General features: G+C 43.8%; 1 protein-coding gene across 6 annotated transcripts in view; it reads left to right on the top strand.

Annotated features, from left to right (window-relative positions):
• The window catches only part of CPLANE1 (ciliogenesis and planar polarity effector complex subunit 1), a 1,992,329-nt gene that overhangs the window by 533,602 nt on the left and 1,433,694 nt on the right, over window positions 1-25,033 (top strand). For 5 of the 6 annotated variants that reach the window (XM_069221235.1, XM_069221236.1, XM_069221237.1 and 2 more), the window contains 4 exons: window positions 80-160; window positions 263-427; window positions 18,755-18,925; window positions 20,554-20,782. In XM_069221235.1, the coding sequence (XP_069077336.1) occupies window positions 80-160; window positions 263-427; window positions 18,755-18,925; window positions 20,554-20,782 (646 nt within the window). The remainder of the gene's footprint in view (window positions 1-79; window positions 161-262; window positions 428-18,754; window positions 18,926-20,553; window positions 20,783-25,033) is intronic. The other variant, XM_069221234.1, reaches the window with a different exon arrangement.

Genomic DNA, 25,033 nt, shown 5'->3' with positions numbered 1-25,033 from the left:
TATTGCGCCGCCGTTGTACATTTTACCATCTAATTGTGTGTGTATCTAAACAAATATTCTGCTTTCCATTTTTTCCAAGGTGAGGAGCACTTTCTCCTAGGCTCATACAAAGAATCTGTACAGATCTGGAAGAGGGCTCTGCAAGAAAACACCGCTCCAGGTATGCATCCGTCTAGAGAATTACCATAGACAGCCATTTTCACAAGTTGAGTCTTTAATAATACAACTGTGAGTTTAAACATTATTATTTTTTTGTGTGTAGAAGGGAAGAGAACATGTTTCCTTCAGATGCGGTATTTCCTGGCTATGTTATATTGTCATTTATATTACAACAATTTAAGTGAAGCCCAGGGTCTGTGTGATCATCTAACAAGAGAGTTGCTGAGTCGATCCCGGTTACCTTTCGATCAACTGGAATGCAATTCTGGTATGTTTACCTTACTTATGAGTTCCATCTTTATTCTTTAGACAGTTTGTTGTCTTGCCCAGAAGCGTCAATGTGGTGGAGAGATGTGCCGTACGAAGTTGTCATCAAGACAATGAAATGGGTGTGCTTTGTGAAACATATTAGTAGTCACTATGGGAGGCAAAACTGTTTGTGATTTTACATTCTCTTCTATTTGAATGTGATGCCTCTTATTTATTTTGCTCCCTTTTGTTCTAGCGTAACAGTTTTACTTACAGGTGCAGCATGGCATTAGTAGGACCTGCAATATTAAATATCTTCATTATACATGGGTTGCTCTTATTTAACGCATTAGGAGGTAAATGTCCAATGCTATTCATGCTCCCTTTTTCTTGCACACGATCTCACCATGCAAGGGTTATGTAACCGTTCACAAATCAATTGTGGTGCTTCAAAGATTCAAAATAAATAGCTGAACACGTCAGTTTCCCGAGTTGCCAAAATCGCTGATTTTTAAATTTATTCAAATGGTGCTAAATTTTATCCAACAAATGGCATTATATTCTGAACTGGCAACCACAGGAGCTGTGTGTGCAGAGGATATGGAGTGGAGCGGAGGGTTATGGCATCACTTAGAGAAACAGTGCTGGACCAGCTGTAGCCATTGAATGGGGTATCTGGCAGCCAGAGAAGAGTTGCCTCTGGAGACTTGATTTCTTGTCACGCCTACCTGACTGGCACAAGTCAGAAGTATGCTTTATATATACACACACCCACTTGATTTCAAAAGCAGTACCTGTTTAAATACAGTAATTGTTTCTCAGAATCCTACCATTATTGCTGCAGTTTCAGTCTGTCTGCTGCTCCTTCTCAGCACTAAATCTTTATGGTTCCAGCACTTCTGCTACTGCAAACCAGATGACAAATATAGCTACTGCTTTACCAATTGCTAACATCACTCAAAGAATTGCAGCTGCAAATAGCACCGCCACTATGACTCCTACAGATTTTTTTTCCAAACTAGGTAAACGCAGGAAGGTTCTTTGGTGACATTGTTCTTGTGTTGTGTGTAACTAGTAATCTTTCTGAAAGTTCAAAAACAACACTAGCGTACTCTCTAAGATGTGCCATTTTTGCTAAACCGCAATATGTTTTTTTGATGAGATTTCCAGGTTGTAGAATAGTGGCTGTAAATTCGTTCTTACAGGGATGGCTACAAGAAACATAAATGTGAAAAGAAATATGCCTAAGTAAGTGCCTACACATGGGTTCTGGTAGTTATGGTTGTGGCAGTGGTGGCTGTTGAACTTTGCCCCTAGGTCCAGCAAGGAATTAAGTCAGATTTCTTCTTGAACAGTTTGGGTGGTTTTCCCCGAGAGAAAGGTTGAAAAAAGTGGGATTAAATAGTGCATTTTAAAGCACAAATTTCACATAAACGTGCTCAACAGCTGCAGGCTCTGAAAATGTCGCTTACTAAATATTTAAGTGTGTTAATGGTGTGCCAAGCCAATAATGCCTGATGCTTCCCAGGACTTTGTGAGAGAGGGTCTCTTTTTGACATGGTTATCCCCCCACGTTTTGCATGATGTTAATGTGTCCTAGAAATTGTAGTGCCCAGGGCCCCTGCTAACCAGGTTCCCTGGGCCAGAGCTCTTTCCCTGAAACTGTTGTGATGCTTGGCACAATTGGATACACCCCTAACTACCACTCTAAGTCCCCAATAAGTGTGCACCTATGTACCCAGGGTGTTGGGTACTAGGGTAAGCCCCTGTGGGCAGCAGCACTGATTGTGCCACCCCCTAGGGCCATGCATCCAGATGCACCCAGCACTGCCATTGCAGGCCGAGTGTTCTGGTGCAAACCTAAAACTCAAACTCAACATGGCACACTGTCTGTGTGCCTGTCCCACCATACGCTACATTTACTATGGGTACGACACCCCTCTGGCAGGCCTTATAGCCCTAAGGGAGGGTGCTCCATAGTATATGAGAGGGGATAGCTGCATGAGCAATATGCCCCCACTGTATCCTTTCCAAACCTAGGACATAGTGAGTGAACAGAGCAGACATTTTTATACATGTGCTGGACACTGGTCAACACGAGTTTCCCAGCTACATGATGGCCACTCTGAACTCTGGGCTGTCTGGTATCAAACAGCTAGGAATGATAAATCCAAACCAGGGCCAGTCTTGGATTTATCCCTAAATGTACCCAGGGGCCACCTTAGAGGTGCCCCCTGCAAAAGCTAGCTAACCAGGCATGGTTGCTGACTGGTCTTATCCAGCTGCCACCTCCAGACAACCAATATTAAAAACCTTGGGGGAAGAGCCCTGCCTCTCCAGTTTGTAAGACAATGCCCTTCCTGCGTGGAGGAGCTATCACCCCCTTCCCCAAGCCTGCTGCTAGCAGCAGCTGGCATCCCCATTTGCGGACCCCCACTTTTGGTGGGAGCAAAGACGGGAAACCTCATAAAAGGCTAGGAGAGTGGCCTCACCTGGCATGCACCACCCCTAAAGTGTTGCTTGCGAGGTGGACCCTCTTTTTCAGTTTCCTCCATCTTGGGATAGAGGAAAATAGTCAAGGAGGCTTAGGGAAGTGACCCTTCCCACAGGAAGTGGTCAACATTTATTGTGTGTAGCCAGCCAAGGGTAAGTGGCCAATTGGGCACTACCAGGTTCCCCCTTAAAACACCAACTAAATTCAGTATTTAGTAGGCACCCCTAAACCAAGATTTTAGATTTGAAAGGACAAAGAAGACCAGCACCAAAGAAGATCCAAAGTCAGAGAACCGTGGACCTGCTACATCAAGAAAAGGTGCCAAACCGTGCCTGCTGCATCCAAGACCCGGCCACCCTCCACCCTGCAGCGAGGAACCAGCTGTGCCCCAAGGGTCCCTCACCCCTTGCGACCTCGACACCACAAGGGGACCCCAAGGCACCACCTTTAAACCTGCTCCTGCATACCTTTTCCAAGTGGTCCCTCACAGTGGCCCCGCACCAGCTCCAAGAGTCCTTCCACCGTTGCTCCCATTGGAACCGGGAGCTGCCCGAACTTCTCCTGCTTGCACAGCGTGACCACCGACGACTGTCACCAACCTGCTAAAGCTGAACTTGGTAAAGCGAACGTACGATATTATATGCATTTTTACAGATGGCCTTCCATTGGTTCCTAGTGTGCGTAATTTCGCACAGAAAGACTGCATTTAATAAAACTTCAAAAATGTATATCTTAAAAAGTACTTAACCAATTTTGATAATCTTGGTCTTAAAAATTATATAACAATCTGAAGTATGTTTATACATTGGCCTCGAGTTATTCCTTTGAGTGTGTGAGTCAATTGAGATACTGTGAGTACAACAAATGCTTTGCACTTCTTCAAGATTAGCCTAATTGCTTGACCAAGCTGCCTCAAATATTAGACCATTAGTTATCTAGTTTTTGCCTCTGGAAACCAACATGTGGTTGTCTGGACACTGTACACAGTTTGCCTAGTTTGTACACTACATAGAGGGCCAGCCTGTTATAGGGTTGATCCTATTTTTATTAGATCAAGCAGTAGGAACCACCCCTCATATCTCTCTATGTCAGTAATTGCCTCCATTGTGCCATAGCCAGCATTTGTCATGGTGGCTCCCTTAAGACAAAAATTACGTGCATTATGTCAGTGCTAGAATTTTGCCATTGCCGCATCCATACACCATGGGCGAGCCGTATGTAAAAGAATTACGGCTTCCCAAGTTCAGTCTTTTGTCATGGTTGCCTGCCAGTCCCTGACACCTCATATGCCATTGTGGTGCTACGTAATGTCAAGAATTATGCCCAGTATCCCAGTTCCAGCAGTTTTCTACAGTTGTCCCACATGCAAAGAAATACCTCTAGTGTGCCAGTATTTTCCCATGGTTACCCCTTATGCGAAGAATTGTCTCCAGTCTGCCTGGGCCAGCTGCAGACTCAGAAGCTCAACACAGATACGTGTCCAGTATTACAGCAATAGCAGTGGAGTAGAAGGTTCACATCAAAGGAAATTTGCATTTAGCTTGTCTAATAGATTTTAAATTATTGGTGACAAAGACCTGTGTGTATTGATGTTACTCACTAAACATACAAGCATCCTGCTGCCTTGTTAATTACTAATAATTCATGTCTAAAACAGCCACCAATAAAAAAAATTGTGCTGGGATTTATTGATAAATTGTATTGTACAGTGTCAGGTTGCGACATCAATAAATATGTCTGATACAGCAGACACACGTATCAACTGATAGAGACTTCTAGCTGCATATTCCGTACCTTAGAATTTCCTAGCGTCAGCTTGAAATCCGGAATTTATTGCTGTTTAGTACCCTGCGCGAGCCTTTGGGTGGCGTTGTTTGGATCCGCGTGGGTAGTTCGGATCTGTGTGGCATCTTCAGCTTCGTTGGAGCCGCCTATGATGTCACAGTCACCTATAAAGGCACCACCCCGGATTCCAAGCTGACGCCAGGAAATTCTAAGTTAAGGAATCTGCAGCTAGAGTCTCTACCAGATAATGTGTTACCGAAGTTAAGTTGCTTGTTCTTCAAGGCTTTATGCTGATGTCTGTATACAATAGACCACTTGAAGAGATAATTGAGTTGAGATGCAAGTGTATAATCAGGTAAATGCACTCTCAGTGCCTGGATGTGTTGATGTCAGTAACGGTCAGGATGTGTCAGGCTGGGATCTCTCTATGGTGAGGCTACAATAGTTTAGAAAAGCATGTTCTTGGTGTGATAAGCATGGATAGTTCAGACAAGCTCATTCGTTAATTTCTGATAAATAAACCATAATAGGAGTAAGTAAATCTGGCCTGTTTGGCTCTAGCTTGTCCTGAATGGTGCTAAGAGCAAACATCTTACTGATGTTGCACACTAATGCTCTTTGATAAAGTTTATCAACAACAACTTCCAGCACATTAAATGTATAAGTGCTTGTTCTGTGTATTAAATATATTCCTATGGTGATGTGCTCCCGCATTTATGGAACACACAGACACTCTCTCTCTCATTCGCATTCATACTGATTTTCACTTACACTCTTTCAGTCCCTCATAGTCACACACATTCTCAGTCATGCCCACTGTCACTCACTCTCACTCTTACTCGTTACTATGTTGTACTCTCTGTCACACACGCACACTCTCTCTCCCTGTCACCTGCATGCACATATTTTCAGATTTATTTTTATTTCTACTTTCATTCAGCTGCCTGCTCTGGTCTATTTAAGCTCCTCAGCCACTGGTACAGGCACACAGCTCCCCTCCTTTTAAAGGCACTGTAGCAGGAAGTTGAGAATCAAGCCTGCTCACTTTATTCTGGCCTCAATTTTCAGCTTCTTTTTCACCTCATCTTATCCTATCTAATCACACGGCTGGGTGGAGCCAGTGAGGCTCCTGATCCTAACCACCCAGCGACAAGATTGAATGTCAGCCCGATTGATAGGTAGCTTTAAGCATAGTAAGACTTAAGCCAAAAGCATCTGAGGCTACCTCTATAAGGTGACACTGCAGTGCATCACAAATGGGGTGGCACCAAGGCATCTCAGATGCTAGAGTTAAAACTGGAATTTCGCCAGCCCTGAACAATCTGTTTAATGATAACCATGTGCCTGTCCCATCAAACGGATTCGCTTGAAAAGGTCATTGCTCAAACCTCAAGAGTCAGCATTTTGTTTAAATATACCAGTAGTAGAAGATGGCGGCCGCGAGTAGCTAGCGGCCAGTAAGCTCTCCTTCCCCCCTGGCTCCTGTGTGGCGTTTTTTGTTGTTTCCCCCGCGGGGAGGATTATGCGGGCGGCTCCAGACGCTTACATCTGCGGCAGTTACCTGCCAAGCAGCATTACACGCGGATCCGGCGGAATCGGCGGATTTATTAGGAGTTCCCTGGGTGATTTCGGCCATAACGGCCGTGGCTTCCTCATCTCGACATTCGCTATTTTTTTACCCCCTCGTGGCAGGCAGTGGCGGATGGCCCCGAAAGCTGCGCGTGGTAGCCGGTCGAAACCAGGGCCGCAGGAACGACGGCCTCTGGATCCCCAGCCCCTCGTCCGGGGGGGGATCACCAAGAACAGCGGCTTTGGAAACACCGGCGGCGGTGATAATGTGCCTGAGGGCAGGCAGCCAGCTTTTGGGAACTTTGCGGCTTTGGGGCAGACGCACAAGGCAAAGAATGGCGCAAAGCAGATTGGAGAAAAGGAGGAAGTGGTGACTATACCCCGGATGTTTAAAGCCCTCCATAACTCAACCCCTATGGGGGGCAGTACTACTGTAAGGGACTCTGACACTGGTGCAACAGAATCGGCTGGGGATGGCGACAGCACTGGTCTAAGATGTCAAGCTTCTTCAGATAATGGAGGGTCGCCGCAGGTGAAAACCAGCGTTGGTAGCCGCTCTTTGGATGTACATCAAACTGTAAGTTGCATTGCTGGGGGATCCCCACAGGTCTCTGTTTTTTGTGTGGGGGTAATGCGCTTGCAGCAGTATCTGAGGGGGAAATTGACCGGCCATTATATGCCCCTGGGTCTCAAAGCAATGTAGGGCTGGCGCAAGAAGTGGTGACAGGGGCAGGGTACTGCGAACAAGCAGCAGCAGTAGCATGCTTATTGCCAACCACCGACCCGGCAACTCCGGCTTGTACTCCGGAGGCGACTCGTGACCACCGGCAGGGCAGAGGGGACTTATTAGTTCAGGGGGAACCTGGAGAGAACTTTTTTTCCCTGTCAGATCAATCTCAAGATTCAGATGAGGACAGCACCTGCCCCTCCATAGACTCAGAGACTGGCGATAGTTCTACAGCGCCTTTAACCCCTATTTCTGCATTGAGGGGCACCGTAGTCAAACGCCAAGCAAAACAGACCGAGGTATTAAGACGAGACAAAGCTGGTGAGTCCAGTCAGAAGAGGGAAAAAAAAAGAAGAAGGTGTCTAGGTCGAGAGCTATGTCCTGGGACTACACAGAAACACAACAACTGCTGCATAGTATGGGTGATCTTTCAGTGGCTCCAGCTCAGACAGAGGTTAATGTTCTGAATGTAGAGACTGTGCCTCCTTCCCCTTCTCTGCACCTTATTTACCAGACCATCACGTCACAGCATAAGCAAACGCAGAGGGACAGCAAGAAAGCTAGGGTGGCCACGAAGCAGTTACCAGTGGCAGTCAGTAAGGTTGCGAAGACATGCTCTGAAATTGGGGAGCGGATCGCTGCTATTGAATGCCGGGCGGACGCACTGGAGTCAGATCTCGGGGTGGTGTCAAAACAAGCCGCTATGCATGAGAGTCAGCTCTCGGATATTCAGTGGAAAGTAGAGGACTTTGAAAACCGGCAACGTCGTAACAACTTGCGCTTAATTGGGATACAAGAAGGCGTAGAAGGGCAGGATTCAAGAGCCTTTATAATTAGATTGCTTAAAGCAGCACTCCCCGAGCAGACTGGATGGGACTGGGAGAAAGAGATACAGAGAGCCCATCGGTTTCCACTACGTCTGAGAAGTCAACAATTAACAGGAGCAAGTGGAACAGCCCAGCAACAGCCTAGAGCTTTTATAGTCTTTTTTGGCAATTATTTGCTGCGCCAAATAGTCTTTGAGAAAGCCCGCCCGGATGCTAGGATCAGCGGTGAAGGCTGCACATTCTTCTCCCGCCCCGACTTTTGCCATGCTACGGTAGAGAGACGATGGCGTTTGAGACAACTGATTAGCCCCTTCCAGGAGAAGGGAGCGGAAGCCTATTTACTGTCCACGGCTCGACTTAAAACTATATATAATGGGATGATACAAGTGTTTGCATCCGAGATTAAAGCTAAGGAGTACTTGCAGTCTTTGACTTAACTATTGACATATGGCTAAAAAAAAAAAAAAAAGAGAGGGGCTTCAAGTATTATTATTTTTTTTTTGAGAAGGGGAAAAAGGGGAAAGGGAAAGAAAAAAAAAGGAAAAGAGAAGGAAAAATGAAAGGGGTGGGTGAGAGAGGCGGGTAGCCTGGGGTGAGTAGAAAAGGAGGAGAGGTGCTCTTATCGAAATGGTTGGTTGGTGGGGGCCTAGTCTCTTAGGGGAAACAACTCTTCTTCTTTGGTTAGTAAATTTGTTTAATTTAGGAGTCCCTGCAGGAGCCATCAAGGGGGGAGGGCCGCTAGTCCATCTTACAGACTACAGTCTGGAAGCCTCATTTGGTTGGGTGGGGGGTGGGTGGGAGGTAGGGGTCTCTTTTGTGGGTGGGGTGGTGATTGGTGGGGTGGGCTGGGGTTGGGTAGGCTTTGCACGGGAGATGCACAGAAATATGTATTTGAAGGCACAGGAGATTATTAGGTGTATGATGAAACAAGGTGTAAGTGTGGGTATATTTGCTACAGTTTTCAATGGGGGAAAGTAATATCTTACGGATAGCTACCTTAAATATATGTGGGCTAAATGATTCTAAGAAAAGACGTCTTGTCACTCATGAGCTTAGAATATTAAGGGCAGATATAATTTGTTTGCAAGAGACACATGTTACCCCGGCTAAAAAGTATTTGTTAGATTTTCCTGGTTTCCAATTAGTCGCGTACACCACCCAACAAACGAATACTAGAGGGGTTGCAGTACTTACACGGCGAGATCTTCTTCTTAAGGTGGTCAAGAAAAAGGTGGATAATATGGGCCGATGGGTGATAATAGAGTGTGTTATGGGGCAATCAAATTTTACTGTATGTTCTATTTATGGCTCTAATGCTGATGATCCAGCTGGTATTAATATGTTGAATACTGAACTTGCGCTCTGGGCCTTACCGCTTATTGTATGTGGGGATTTTAATATACATACTGAGACTAATATCTCCTTACAGAATCAGGGTCCATATGTTGGACGAAAGCCGAAGGTGTTTCGCGCTTTACAAATGTTGGTGCAGACTCATAGTCTTGTGGATGCTTGGCAGCATTGTATGCCTATGGATCCTGGTTACACCTTCTTTTCATACCCCCACTGGAAGTCCGTCCGGTTAGATTATTTTTTTTTGTCTCCATCGTTATGCGAAGGAATTCTGGTGGAAAAATTTCCTAGGGTCATATCTGACCATAATCCCTTGGTAGTACAACTCTCGGACTTGCGATAGGAGCGACATTTGAGACCCTGGTCTTTTGACCGGGGCTTGCTGCTTGGCTCAGCTTATGTGTCACGGATGAAAATATGGTTAACTGAGTTTTTGGGCTTTAACAGGGGTACGGTTCCACCGGAGGTGTTATGGGATGCTTTAAAGGCTGCTATCCGTGGGGAAACTCTGAGTTACGCCCTTAGGCGGGAGAAACATCGGCACCTAGTTATATCTGCGGCCCAGACCGAATTGGCTTCTCTGGAGAGTCAGATAGTGGGGTTTGCTAGGAATAATGCTCCAATACAAGATACTTTGGATAAGATTACGGTTGTGAAGGCCAAGATCATTCAGTTGTATTTAGATCAAGACATCATTAAAGCCCAGATTCGTACGCAGGAATGTTATGAGTTGAGTGAGAGGGTGGGCAAGGTGCTTGCATATAAGACTAGACAAAAGACGGCTCGGAGTGCCATTTTGGCAATTAAAGATAGGCTGGGGCAGATTGTGTATGGAGATACGTTAGTACTACAGGTGTTTAAAGAATATTATTCCGCATTGTACCAGCAGGAAAACCTCTTCTCGGATGAGAGAGACGAAAGGATCGCTCAGTATCTGAGTGACATGTCAAGCCCAAAGCTACCGCAAGAAGAGGGCTGTCACTTGACTGCCCCTATTGAGTTGGAGGAGATTGTCTCGGCTCTAACTGCTATATCTAATGGGAAAGTTACTGGCCCTGATATGATCCCAATAGAATTCTTTAAAACGTTTTTTGAGGAATTGAAGGATGATATCATGGCACTCTTTACGTCAGTACAGGCTGGAGAGCGGGCACCGGGCTCATGGCTGGAGGCTAACATTGTCATATTTTTAAAAAAAGAGAAGAACCCACTTTTGCCAGGCTCCTATCGACCTATCTCATTGATAAACGCGGATGCTAAATGGTATGCCAAAATCCTTGCGGTTAGGCTTAGTCGAGTTATTGGTGGGCTTGTTTCCCCTTGGCAACATGGGTTTATCCCCGGGCGGGGGACCGCTGATCATGTTAGGCAGGTTATCACCATGTTAGATGCATCTCAGGCTATGGAGGCCCCTATGGCATTAATATTACTAGATGCCGAAAAGGCTTTTGATCGGGTCAATTGGAAATACTTATGGACAGTGCTCAGTAAAGCTAATATAGGGGCTGGTTTTATTAAGGCTATACAAGGTCTATATCAGAAGCCCCTTGCTCGAATTCAATTAGCTGGGGCAATTTCAGAACCCTTCTACATTACAAGAGGAACTAGGCAGGGCTGCTCCTGTTCCCCTTTATTGTTTGCACTTTATATAGACCCCTTGATTCAGAAGCTATTGCAAAGTACATTGATCTCGCCTATGGTAATGGCGGAGGGCAGGTTCAAAATCTTGGCATATGCTGATGACATAGCCGTCACTACCCCTGAACCAGGGAAGGCGATCGAACAAATAGAGAAATTAGCTGCGGAGTTTGGGGAAATTTCAGGCTATGCATTAAATAGGAGTAAGTGCCAAATATTGGGCAATGAGTGGGCCATTATTGACGACAGGAGGGCCAACCAAGTGACCTATCTAGGTGTCAGATTGTCGGCTAACTTGGACTTGATAGTAGAAAGCAATCTTGCTCCTGTCTTAGCTAAAACTAGGAAAGAGTTGCATCATATGAACAATCTGCATTTAACAATTATGGGTAGATGCAATCTCATTAAAATGATTTTTTCACTAGGGTCCTATATTTTTTCCGCACTATTCCACTGGAATTTAATAAAGAATGGTTTAAGCATATGGAGAGCTTAGCGATTAGTTTCATTTGGTCTTTTAAAAAAGTACGGCGGGCATATAAGTATTTAGTGCTACCCAGAGAGGGGGGGTGGTGGGCGGCCCCTCATTTTCTATTTTATTACTGGGCATCTGCATTGCAATATATCCAACCATTAATAAATCCACAGGTTGATAATCAAGATTCTGGCGAAATTTATCCTACTATATATAATATGATTTGGGGAAGGCATGCTAATGCAGCTTTCTTGAGAACAGTGGAGCCTAGTTATTTAAAAAAAGTGAAGTTTAAGACTGGGCTGCATTTAAGGTATGGACCAATGTTAAAAAAAAAATTGGAATTGGCCGGATTAACTTTTATACCCCAATTTTGAATTCGTCGGTACTTCCTGATATTTTTAAGGATGAATACTGTGGCAGGTGGGCACAGCTTGGTGTTCGGTGTATTGGTGATTTTTATGGGAACACCCACCTTAAATCTTTTGAAGAACTAATAAGTGAATTCTCATTGAGCACTAAGGATTTTTTTAAATATTAGCAAATCAGACATTTTCTGGGGGCAAATTTTTGATCAGCATCTGGCCAGGTGGGGGATAGAATCCCAGTTATGGAGGTTCTTCATAATTCCACTAGATGGCGGGTTTGCTCGCTTTGTCCGCTCTTTTTGAACTTCATGCCAGATGACTTGAGTAAAGAGGCGGAGAGGTGGGCTCGGAATATTGGAGCTTCTGAAGTATCAGTACGTACCTCTTTAGATATGGCACAGCGTTTTATATTATCTGCTGGACCACAAGCCCAACATTATAAGACTATTTTTAATTTATACTATACTCCCGCTAAGCTATTTAACTGGGGCAGCACAAGGGGTGTGGTGTGTCCCAGATGCAAAAGTGTATCAGCCGACCTAGTACATATGTTTTTTAAGTGCAGCAGGCTACATAAATTTTTTACTGATATTGCGAATTTTTTAACTAGGCTAAACTATCGGGAGGTGGAAATTACGCCGCAATTAGTATTACTTGGAACTGATGGAGCGGTATACCCAGAATATTCACGGAGGTTTTTATTTCTAGCTATGTCTGTGACCCGCTGCTGCATTGCATCTGATTGGTTGGAGGCAAGTCCGTCAACTTTCAACCATTGGCTGGCTCGGATGTGCTCATTGTTTTATTTAGAGATGGGTTCTTATGCGTGTAAAGGCCGCGGGCGTAAACGGATGGGTGAAGCTATCTGGGCCCCGTTTGCACAGTGGCTAAGCAATAATTGAATCAGGCTCGTAGGGGATCTATTTATTTATTTAATCACGCTCAATTTTGGCACTTTATTTGTATTCTAAGGTATTGTATTCTAAGGTTGTGAACAGGCTATCTCAAATGCCCCTTTTCAGTGGTCTTGATGTCTGTTGTAGATCGATGAAATGAATTCATGTAATTATATGTATTTATTTAATGTATTCATTGTATTTATTCAGCCTTCGGTCTGTTTTTGTATTTGTATACTGTGCATCTTCAAAATAAAAAAAATAAAAAAATATATATATATACCAGTAGTAAATGATAATAGATTATGACTCATTAATAGTATATTGTGAAAAAAGGGAGGGGGGCAGAAAAGAAGGAGGGCGGAGCCCTGAAGTCAATTAGGACAAGTCTCATAGTGGATGCGTTATTTGTGTTTGAGGATACAACTGTTGATTATTTTTTTTACCTCCCTAGTACGCCATGGTTGGATTGTGTGATCACACTAGATTTCTAGCAATCTATCTTTCATAGTTTCATGCTTGAATTGTTTACTGTCATCAAGGTGGAAGCCTCCAATATATTTTAATAGGAGTTAGTAACAAATATATTAGTTTGCAATAGAAAACAATTGTGTATTTTGTAAACCTTTCACCATTTTGGAAAACATTGCAAACTCCAGCCAGTGATGTGACGGTGCTCAGATGCCCACCTCCTCTGGGTGCCACCATTCTATAGATTTTGAGCACATCCATATAGCCGTTTGTAGAGGATATAGTGCAGCGGTCAGAGCAACTGCCTCAGGTGCTGGAGATCCGGGTTCGAGCCTTAGCCCAACGTCCTGTGATTCTGGGCAAATCACTTAATCTCCCCTTGCCCATATACAGCGCCTGGATGCCCTCACGGGTGCTAAGCCGTGCTATATAAATCTACACATTTCATATGATTATATTTAGTGAGGGTAAGGAAATGCCTCTTTTTGTATGGTCACCCCTACGTTTTTTGACTGATGCTGCTGGTTTGTCGACTATGAGATTTCATTGAGGCCTGCTAACCCAACCTCTGTGCCAGTGCCCTGTCCCTAAAGTGTGTGTCGTGTTGGCTTTACCCAATTGGAAATGGCTGACTTACCTCTAAATACCTAGTAAATGATACCCTGGTACCCAGGTCAAGTAAGATAGAGGGGTACCCCAGGGCTTTCAGCACTGATTGTGCCACCCTGGAGGTCCCCCAAGTAAAGCAAAGTCCTTCAGTCCTGCACTGCTAGCCCAATTTTGTCATTGAAAGCACTTCCCATGGACATGTTTGAAAGTCTTCCCTCTGGCAGGCGTACCTGATCCTTAAAAGCAGGGTGCAACATATGACGGAGGCAAGACATGCACTTTGCATGTGCTGACAGTAAAACGTGCAAAACTACAATTTTTAATGTGGAAGGACTTGCCCAATTGGTGAGTACAGGGTTACATGCTGACCCCTCACCTGTGCTAACTCCTAAACAGTGCGACCAAAGTAAGCGCTCCACGGTATTGAACAACTCGTTACATTAAACCTGACTTGTATTTCAAGCTGAAATTAATGTAACATGTTACAGTGTGCAGCTTTAGCAAAGCTGCCACTTTGTTTCCTTTAAAACTCCTGTGCCTTTCTGGGCACACATGGAGCCTGCTCCATGAGATAACTTCCTGCCGTGCTAGAGCGACAGCCAACAACTTTCAGGGAGGATTGCAGACCAGGGAGGTGTCCCCTCCCTCCTGTGGGAAGTCACTTGAATGTTACCCCCAAAAGGCAGGCCTCTTAAGTGAAGTGGCCTTTGAAGGTCAGATGTGTGATACCAGGGGGGAGGGCTGCCCCATTGTTGAGGTAGACAGGCTAGCACGGGACACAGAGACGGGAAACCAGTCACCGATTTGGTTTCCCCAGGGGTGTGTAGCCCTGAGGCAACCACAACCCGGGGGTGGACTAGTGAGGTCTGAACACCAAGAGAGGGGTCTTGCCATCTTGGAAGGTGGCAGAATGGTGCATCTTGAGCTAGCACATCACAGGAACTGGTCACCAGATGGGACGCAACCTGGTAGCCCACTGGCTACCAACCACATCCTGCTTTAAGGGCACTTTCTGAGCATAAAGGGGGCACTCCTGGCACCCATACCTGAGATCTGAACTGACTTGGAAGAGGGACCAAAGGAGGACTGCCATGCTGCACCAAGTAACCAGCAAAGAGAGGCTGCAGTGACGAAGACTGCACTTGCTGCACCTTGTGGCTAGGGAAGAGAGGGACTGTGCCTGCTATGTCCTGCTCATGAAGAAGCTGTCTCCAGAGCCCAGACAAGCCAAGAGTACTCAAAGGGCCTCGTGTTCGCAGCACAGGGTCAAAACAGCTGAAAATGCCAGCTGTGACAAGTTGGTAGCCCAAAGTCTTCAAGCAGGTACCACCTCTACCGTGCAGCACTGAGGATCAAGACCCGACACACAGATTTGCACCCGAGTACACTGAGCAAGGGGGTGCTTTCGGAGAGTTACTGGGTCCCTCAGAAGGGAAATTATTGACCCAGGAAGGATTGGCCTGCGAACACAACAACAGCGACTGGTATTTTAGTGGCAGATGAAGTTCGACTAGAGAGGACTTCATGGGACCTCGACCCTGCAACCAGGAACCCCTCACCCCCTTTGTGCACAGAGGAATCCATGCAGAAAGATCCCTGTTGACTGCATCGCATCCACAGAATCCTTGGAGCATCTTCAGCATCTTTCATGCTTTTCATTAAAACCACTCCATAGGAATCCATTGCAACACAGATAAAGGACCTGTAACTGCTGAAGCACTGCTTCTTCTGTGAAGGTAACCATCCTTGAGGACCGTGCTGGTCGCACTGACTAGCTCTCTGCTGAATTTGCACCCCTCCGTCCTCCAAAATATTTGTAACCGACCGCATTGACACTTACGCGTTTCTTGATAAGGTTTCTAAGTGTCCAGTTCATTGACTTTGCCAAGGCTTGTTCTGGGTAATTGCTTTGATTTATTAATGCTTGTAAAATCTATATCTTCGGAACCCTTCACTGGTTCTTTTTTGTTCTCATGTCTAAATTGTTATAAAAATACAGTCTTTTTTTATAAATTGTTGTTGGATTCCTTGAGTGTCATGTTGATTTCTTTTTCAATTGTTTTGTTGCTGTTTAAATGTTTACCAATTGATCCTCTGTTTAATCCTTGCTGCTCAGTGCTGCAGCTACCTAGGGTTGCGTTGAGGATTTTTACTGACAAAATCTACTGACCCATCTTGTGAGTTATTTTTTCTGCGTGTCCTAAAGGGGATAGTAAGTGTATTACAAGGGCAGGTTGCACAACCATCCCGGATAGTATATCCCATTTCCTCACGGTGATCCTCCAAGATGAGAAGGAGGGGCTGCCCTGTGTGACTCTAAGGAAGATACCAGTGCTGAAGAACTGTAGTTACAAGTTTTTCCTTCTCCAGCACTCAGTCTTTATTGGAGTAACAATAACCTGTAAGCAGGCTCTAACTTTGAGAAGGAGTTAGGAGGAATTGCCTGTCTTGAGGCTGAAGTCTGATCTAGTGTCCTAGAAGTAGTGGTTCAGAAAATATGGTGGTTTTTCCAGGTGGCTGTCTTGAAAATGTCTGACGGTTGCAATCCAGTGTACAGTGGCACCATTGCCACCATTCCCCTCTTGGAATGTGCTACACCTCTTCCTCTCAGAGTAAGATTGGTTTTAGCCTGACCGAAAGTAATGACCTCTGCTATCCACCTGGCTACACTTTCTTTGTTTGTACAACAAATGACCATTGTTCAGATTATCAGAGTCGTCAGAAGTTTCTGCCTTTAATGTTTGTTTTGTCCGTATAATATTTAAAACATCTTCTGATGTCCAGGTACTGTGGAGAGACATCTGTGGTCATGTACATTTTGATGTGGTTGCTTCACTGGTGATATTTATGTTTTATAGTCATTTGGTCTGATGGCAATTTGAAAGAAAGTGTTTATCGTATTACAATGTATTGCATTAAGTTAAAAGGCAGTTACATAATTTGTAGAGTGTCCCTTCCTGTTTCTCCAACTGACCAGAAATCCGCAGTATGAAACTTAATGTTTCTGGGGCACACATTGCCACTGTAGTATTTTCTTTTTATCATATGCGTTTGGGGAGATATATGAAGTTACTTCCTGTTTTGGGATTACAAAGATCCTTACGCTCCTCTCAGAAAATCATTCTTGGGTCTTATGTTCCTGCTTCCTGCATTGCTCTCCATCCAGCTCATATAGTTAGCCTGTTAGCATGCGAGCTCTCCTAGGGACGATCCCTAGTCCATCATAAAATACGTTAGGAATACAGGCATCTTGGTGGACTCTGATTATGTTCAGAGCAAGACCTATCAGTTTGTAATTGTTTCAGAACTCCTTGGATACTAAAGGGGCTTCACTAGCAAGGTACCTGTAGTGGGCTTAACTCCAACACCCTGGTTGGCCTTTATGGAGCATATCACACCATCACACATTTCAGAAGCAAATGCAGGACTTGTAACAAATTTCCAAACTCGTTGAGTTAAGGATTTCTGAAGATGTACATCTACTTATTGCAGACATTTTTCGTGGCCTAGCTGTGGAAGTCTAAGGTGCAAAGTCATTCGAGATGTTAGAAGGTGAGACTCACATGCCTGCAAATACCAGCAATATAGGTTCTGTGAGGGCAGTGGTATCTGCAGGACTTGTGCGCTGCTCTAACCAGCAACTGGAAGTGCTACATTATGGGCATCCAAAACATCGATGATCTTAAGTGACTAAGTGCATTTCTGTCTATTGAGGCACATTCAGCAACAGCCTGAGTCTGTTTTTCCCTGTTGTGCAACCAAGGGAACTATTCCTGAGGATCCCTGGGAAGAAATAGAAACTTCTTAATGAGGCGCTCATCTGCCTGGATCCATCTTTCTATCTAAACATTCTTTTATAAGTAAGAATTATACACCCTCAACACATGGTTTGGTGGAGACACGGGAAACGACCAGGTTAGTTGCTAAAAAGCTGGGTTTTCTCCGTTCACACCAATAGCTATAAATTCCAAAATCAATCACCCTGGTGCCTGAAAGATGGAGGGACAGAAGAATATACATTATGGCGTCCCCCCTCTGGAGATGAGGGTCAATGCCTGGAATTCCATATGTTGTGAGATTTTCTAGTCAGGAGAAGTTCACATTTAGAAGGATTCTGTTTTAAACTGATGGTATACATCAACCAGCATGCCAAAGACAACTGGGTCCTCGGGTCTAGAAGAGAGGTCATGTTTGAAAAGAACCCTAGTACTTCATCGTGTTGCTTACTTTAGCTGTGTAACGAGGAGACACCATTTTCTGGGTTATTTTGTCTGCATTGTTAGGAGGTGTCACTGTCCATACAAAGATTGAATGCTATAGATTTCCTCATCGGGAAATGCACATCCTGTCAAAAGGACAACGTAATTGTACTTTTCTGCTTGTTTCAAACTAAAAGATTTTTGCGTGCCTTTGCACAGATAATTTTAATGTGTAACCTGATGAAGCCACATTCTTTAATCTAAGGTGTCCCATGCGTACATCTAGGTGTTCTTAGAAGTGCATAAACCATCGGGTGAGGATGTGTTGCATTTTTGTAATGAGTGTCAATTGTGTCCTTTCACCTCTTTGCTCTGTTAAAGCCTCCTAAATTTTTATTAACAATACTTCTCTCATCTCTGGCCAACCCCATCAAGCCAGATATTATCTATCATCTTTTATAACTCACATCAGCTTATTAAAGTCTTTATTCTACATGTGTGCTGTTACATCGTTCTGATTTAATTTGTTTTGAATTCACCGAGATCACATCCTTTCTCCTTCTTTACGGGAGAATCGTGTGCTACCAAAAAAAAAAAACTCAGACAATTTAGTGCTATCTCTTATGTGTGATTTAACCAATTGAGGCAGATCTAAAGCAGAGAGTACCTTCAGGAACATGATGTAGGAGAGTTTGAAATCCCCCTCATGGCCTTTTATGTGCTTAGAGCACAAATAATTATCTTTATTTGAAAGCAGCTCCCGACATCTTCCATCATAATTCTTGTTTCTAGCAGGCACCGTGAATTTTCCTTAGTTGGAGGTCATGCAGTCCTTAACCGACAATATGCACACAAATTAAAGAGTGGTAGTACTGTTTTTCATTACAACATGCTTACATTTGTGTAATTCCCTTTCGTTATTATTTTGTATGTAGAATCTCCTCGTGCTGATGACCTTGGTCTGCTGAGAGGTGTTCATGTGAAGGCTGCTTTGACAGTGGTACAGTCCATGGCACGTTTCATGGCATCATATTTCACAAACCAACCATTGTATGTGCTTCCACCGCATAATGTGAATATCCTACCTCCACTTCACATAAGGCAAGGTAATGGTAATGCAGCAATATTTTTTCTTTTTATTGGAAAGCAAGACTTTATCCAATTGAATGAAAAGTAGAACCATTACATTAGATTTGTATAGCTGCTTATTTCATAATGTGTTGTTGAGATCACATCTTGAACAGTGTGTTCACTTAAGTCAGCACAAACTATTTAGGTTTAACTGTGTTATTTTGAAATGTCAAGCTTTTGTGTGTGTATGTATGTGCGTGTATATATATATATATATATATATATGTATGTGTGTGTGTATATATATATATATATATATATATATATATATATATATATATATACACACACACACACTCTCTCTCTCTCTTACATTAGAAGGAGAAACTGTGTATATCAGTTTTGTCCATAAACTTTATCAGGCATCCTACTAATATTTTAATTTACTAGTATGTCGAATTCCCAGTCCTGTTCTCAGCTTTGTGAAAGATCTTCTATGATTAACTGGAGCATCCTGAGATCTTTGCGGCACATTCATTTTTGAACTTCCTTGGCTACATCAGCTAGCATTGGTACCCAGTCCATTTCATAAGATGCATCTTTATCTTCTATGGTGACTGTGATTTTTCACAAGCCAGTCCATTTCATATGATGTCCCTTTATCTTCTATGGTGACTGTGATTTTTCCCAAGCCAGGAGTGCCCATGTTTTATATATCCAGTCTTGCAAGGTGGACATTTTCTACCCCCCTTCTAGCCAGAAACACCAGGAGCATAGCTCCTTAATGCCATTTCCATTAGTTTGCACGGAGTGTCCTAAGTGATCTCTTCTTCCTTGTACTGCGACCCCAGCAATGCCACCCACCACAAATTAAAATAAATACAAAATCACCTCATGTTACCTCTGTTTTCATTCTCAGTGACGGAGACAAGGTCTGTTTTAAAACTGCCAGGCATTCTGCATTGGTCACTGTCATGACATTTACTAAGGGATCCCAAATGGATAGGGGTGCGTTTCACCCAGTGGATTCAAGCTTTATGTAACTGTCATATTAATACAAAATGAATGGTTTAAAATAAAATATAAGACTTTTTCAGAATTAGTGAAACGTTCTTTGAGAAATCGCTAGGTGGTGGTTTTTAAAATGGTTTTAATGGCAGCCTCCGTTCCTTAAGCTCATAGGTAGACAAGATAATCAAACAATGCAGTTAGTGATTTGCTTCAGTTAAAGCTCATGTCACAGCAATGGGGATGAAAATGTTGAACTCTAATTGGGGTCTTAAACACATTGAGCATGCTACTTGTCCTATATTAGACCGGGGATTTGAAAGAGATCCATCCTTTCTTTCTACATACCTTTCAAAAAGGTTGATTTGATCTTTCTTCCTTCTCCTAACACTTATCACTTCAGAACATTTTAGAAGTTCCATATTTCAAGTCCGCTTTCATCTTCTTGTTCATCTGCATCTTCTTCTTTATTTTATTCTTGTTATTAAATACATTTTTAGGGGCTTAACATGTAAGCATATTCATTTTTTTATATTAATGTAGTCTGTTTATGAGCTTGTTTAAAATGTATTAATTTTATTATCCATGATCTTTGAACTTGGAGCGTGATGCACTCATTATTATACCTTATAGTATGTTTCATTCTTGTCTTTAGAAAAATGTCCACGAGTTGTTCCCCTGCAGCACTGTACTGTTGCTAATGCAGTTCGAGATCAGAACCTTTCCAGCGTGTGGACTGTTGAATATGCTCTTGATTTGTTGCTCATTGGTGGGCTGATTCCAGAAGCAGCTTGGTTTGCACTCCAGCTCGGAGACTGGAAGATGTCAGTCTCCATAGGTTTGGCCTATAATCTGTCCTGTCAAATTACAGAGGACCGTACATGGTGAGTACGTTTGTGGAATAGGAAAAATTGCTAACTTGTTTGTTGTTTTATAAGGTTTTTCTTCTAAAGGTATTTTAAAGTTTAATTCCAGAACACTTGCCTATTGACTTCCTTGCTGCATGTAACTGCAACACTAGCCACATGACAATTAAAATGAGAAGAATAATAAGAATCTATAGATTTGCAACATGTGGTGCTATAGGTCACATGGTGTGCATATTCCTGATATATAATATAGGGCTTGAAATGTTACAAATAGTTGTTTTCCTTTGAAGAACGGTTTCGGTTATGAGGTCACTTTTGATACCACTCCTGAATCCCACAATTCACCAGGACACCGACTCCAACTCAAATATTTTTTTTCCACCACCTCATTCAGATGTATTTCTCACCTGCACATAGAGGAAAACTTTTTGAACCAAGGACTTGTATAGCATCATTGAGTACACCTTTTCAGCAATGACCCTAAAGAGCACCGGGCAGATAAGATAAATGTCTTGCTTGGAGGGGCATGGAAGATACTCCTTTTCAATTTTGATCCACATGCAATACCAAGTTTTCGCGGTCAGGCCAGCAATGATTCTGTAACCTCTGTCTATTGAGGGACAATGACAAGAGCACTTGTGTGTGCAACAATTTCCATAGCACAACCCATAGGCATCATTCTATGCCACTCTACTGAGCCAGCACTCTGGTGCAGTTGTAAAGGACATCAAAGTGTTTGAGTCTGATCACAGTTTGGAGGACCCCCTGGTAGACCTAAAGCACAAGAGGAGTGGAGCAAATCTGTGTCTCTCAAAGACTCTGATTCCAGAGACCCAGAATCTTCAGCACCTCCTGTGGAGCCTACTCCAAGTTTAGAACTGCTCCTCAGGTTTCTTGCTCCAGTACTAAACACTGGACATAACACCCCAACCTCGATATGACACAATTTCTACATGGGCCAAGAGCCATCCCCCCAACGATAGCGCCGAGCCGTGGCTCTATGACAAGGAACCTCTCTCGGAGGAATGTGATGCCTTGATTGAAAAACCTCCCTAAAAGGCTTGGCATTCAGCATCACCCACTGTAGTTGTGAACATTTGATGGTAAAAGACATCATTGATGATGGAGGAATATCAAAGTTAGTGTCTGGTCTCTCTAGAACCAAGAGAAATTTGATCAAGCTTTGGCATAGAATTTGAAGTAATCTAATCCATATTGACGTTTACACCAGTCATATTGTTGCCTGAGGTCCTCATTCTGCGTAGCCATTCCTTGCAAAATGCACACTAGCCTTTGAAGAGGCCATTACAGCTGAAGTTAAAGCATTCCCCATCCCAAAGAAAAGTGAAGCAGACACCACCAATAATTGTGCCCACCACATTTTTCCAATTCAGGTGGGGATCGCTGTGCAGACCAGCTACCTCAGTCTCACGGTCCAGAGACAACTGAACAAAAGGACTATGTTGGGCTTACCTGTAGAATAGAGGTGTTGGAAAATGGCCCTCTCTGAAGGGTCACCCCAACACTTTAGCCTTCCTCCTCCTCTTTTTCTGACCTCATTTTTGTTGGCTTTAAAACTCTAGGCACTTTACTACTGCTAACCAGTGCTAAAGTGCATGCACACTCCCCCTAAAACATGGTAACATTGGCTCATACCATTTTGCATATTTCATTTACCTGTAAATCCCTAGTAAAGTGCACTAGATGTGCCTGCAGCACTGATTGTGCCACCCACATAAGTAGCCCCTTAACCATGTCGCAGGTCTTCCATTGCATTTTCACTGCCACTTTGACTTAGCATTTAAAACTACTTGCTAAGCCTTAAACTCCCCTTTTTCTACATATGTCACCCCTAACGTTGGCCCTAGGTAACCCATAGGACAGGGTGCTATGTAAGTAAAAAGGCAGGACATGTACTTATGTATGTTACATGTCCTGGTAATGAAAAACTCACAAATTCGTTTCTCACTACTGTGAGGCCTGCTCCTCTCATAGGCTAGCATTAGAACTGCCCTTATATACTTTAAGTGGTAGATTCTGATCTGAAAGGAGTGACCCTGTCATGTTTAGTATAGCCAGAATGGTAATAGAAAATCCTGCTTGCTTGGATGTAATATTATTATTTTACAAATGCCACTTTTAGAAAGTGGTCATTTCTCTGCACTTACTGCCATCTGTGCCTTACATCCGTCTCCAATCCATGTCTGGTCTGTGCTGATTGACAGCTCACCTTGTGCATTCCAACCAGACAGCCATAAACACAGGATTCTCGGTCACATCTGCATTCATCTACATGGTGAATGGTTCTGCCTGGGCAGGAAGGGTGGAGGGGGCTCTCACTTAAATTTCAAAGGCCAGTGGGCACACAAAGGACTGATAACCCCCCACAGTGATCCTGGCAGACAGGGCTGGTTTGAAAGGAGAACATGAGCACTTCAAAACTACTCTTTGAAGGTTCCTCTGCTTTAAAGGCATTTTGGGGTAGATATGCTGGGCCTGTGCCCCCAACAAACCTGGACCTGCCTGGCTGCCCACAGGACTCATCTGGACTGCTTTGGTGAGAGGACTGCTGCCCTGCTTGTTGCCCTGCTGCCTACTGGCCCATGACTCTGCTGGAAGGACTCTGCGTTCCCCACAAGTGCTCTCCAAGGGCTTGGATTAAGCTTGCCTCCTGCTCTGAAGTTTCAGGGCCACAAAGACTTCACCAAAGAGAAGAAAACCCCAGTGCATCGGAAAATAGACGCAGTGCCTGCCATACGGCTGAAAAATCGTCGCAACGTCTGCTCCTTGTCACCAGCACGTCAAGGATTTTCAACACATGGTCCCTGGGTGTCAAACTATCCCCGCATTCCAGTGAGGAATCAAGGCTGCGCTCCTGGAAATCGACGCATCACCTTGCAGCATGGAAAGAAACAACGCATCGTCTGTGCCGCACTGGAAAATCGGACACTGCGCCTTATTTTTCTACGCATCTCCTCCTCTGCGGCCCATCCCAGGCACTGAGTGTAAAAAGGATACAATCACTGATTTTTAAGGATGGAGATTCATTTACACCTTTAAAAAGTGATATCTTGACTTGTGCATATTTGATGTTTGTCATTTTGATCTTTATTTTATTCAGATAAATATTTTTTTTTTTTTTGCTAAACTGGTGTGTAGTACTTTTGGTGGTGTTTTCACTGTGTTACTGTATGAGTTATTGCACAGATACTTTACACATTGCCTTCTAAGGTAGGCCTGCCTGTTCTGTACCAAGCTACCAGAGGGTGAGCACAGGATAAATTGGATTGAGTTGAGTTACCCTGACTCTGATTGTGGTCCCTACCTGGACAAGGGTGTATACCTCCGCTAACTAGAGGCCCAATTTCTAACAAGAGGCTAGCATGTGTCCCTTCTCCACAGTTATACCAGGTCTCCACATGACTACACCTTGATTACAACACAGGTATAGTGGGAACTGCAGCACAACACAACGTTTCACTGCATGTTGACAAGGAGAAGGATGTTCCTCTTATACAAAATCTTTTCAGAACTGAGAGGAGTAAACAGTTCTTGCCTATGTTAAATAGAATGCCCAAGTGCTTGGAGGACAACGTTAATGGCATTGGGAAAATTGGGACACAAGAAGAAACAACACTGCTCGTCAGTACCCTTTGTTTATTTCAGGTCACATGTCTCTCTAGTGGTGCCCACAGCCGTGAAAACGACAGATGCACCACCCTTGACAAAGAAAGTAAAAGTTTAACACTGGAGGAAAGCAAGTAGCACTGAGTTTGACAACACAGTAGACAGTTGCCGGTTCTTTGGCTCTGTAGTCCATCTCTGATAAGCACAAATAGGAAGAGATTGAAAAAACTGTTGTAACCCCTCGCTAATATATAGAGGAAGAGGGCAAAAGAGATTGTGCAAGGAGGAAAGATCACTCAGTGTGCCGACATAGCTTGCAGGCACTGGACATTGCTACAACCATTGCAAGACCGTCAGCACAAGCCTTAAGGTTGTCTCACCATCATATTCAAAGATACCATCAGCTGTACCAACTACAGGAAGAGCCCCACCAGCTGCATGGAACACCTCACGTTCAGGATACATGTCACAGCCAACTTCTGCCAGGGCGCAAAACCCTTAGATACAGACCACCAGGACACAGCACCAATTTCGCCAGTAACATCACAAACTTTGTCACACCCCTAGTCATCAAAGCCAACACCTTCCTTTTTCTCAAACTTTAACTTTCACATAGAAGACCTCACTGACCCAAACTTC

This window comes from Pleurodeles waltl, chromosome 1_1, assembly GCF_031143425.1.
Source record: "Pleurodeles waltl isolate 20211129_DDA chromosome 1_1, aPleWal1.hap1.20221129, whole genome shotgun sequence".
NCBI classification, from domain to species: Eukaryota; Metazoa; Chordata; class Amphibia; order Caudata; family Salamandridae; genus Pleurodeles; species Pleurodeles waltl.
Note: the sequence above shows the minus strand (reverse complement) of the source record. Positions and strands in the feature narration are given on the sequence as shown.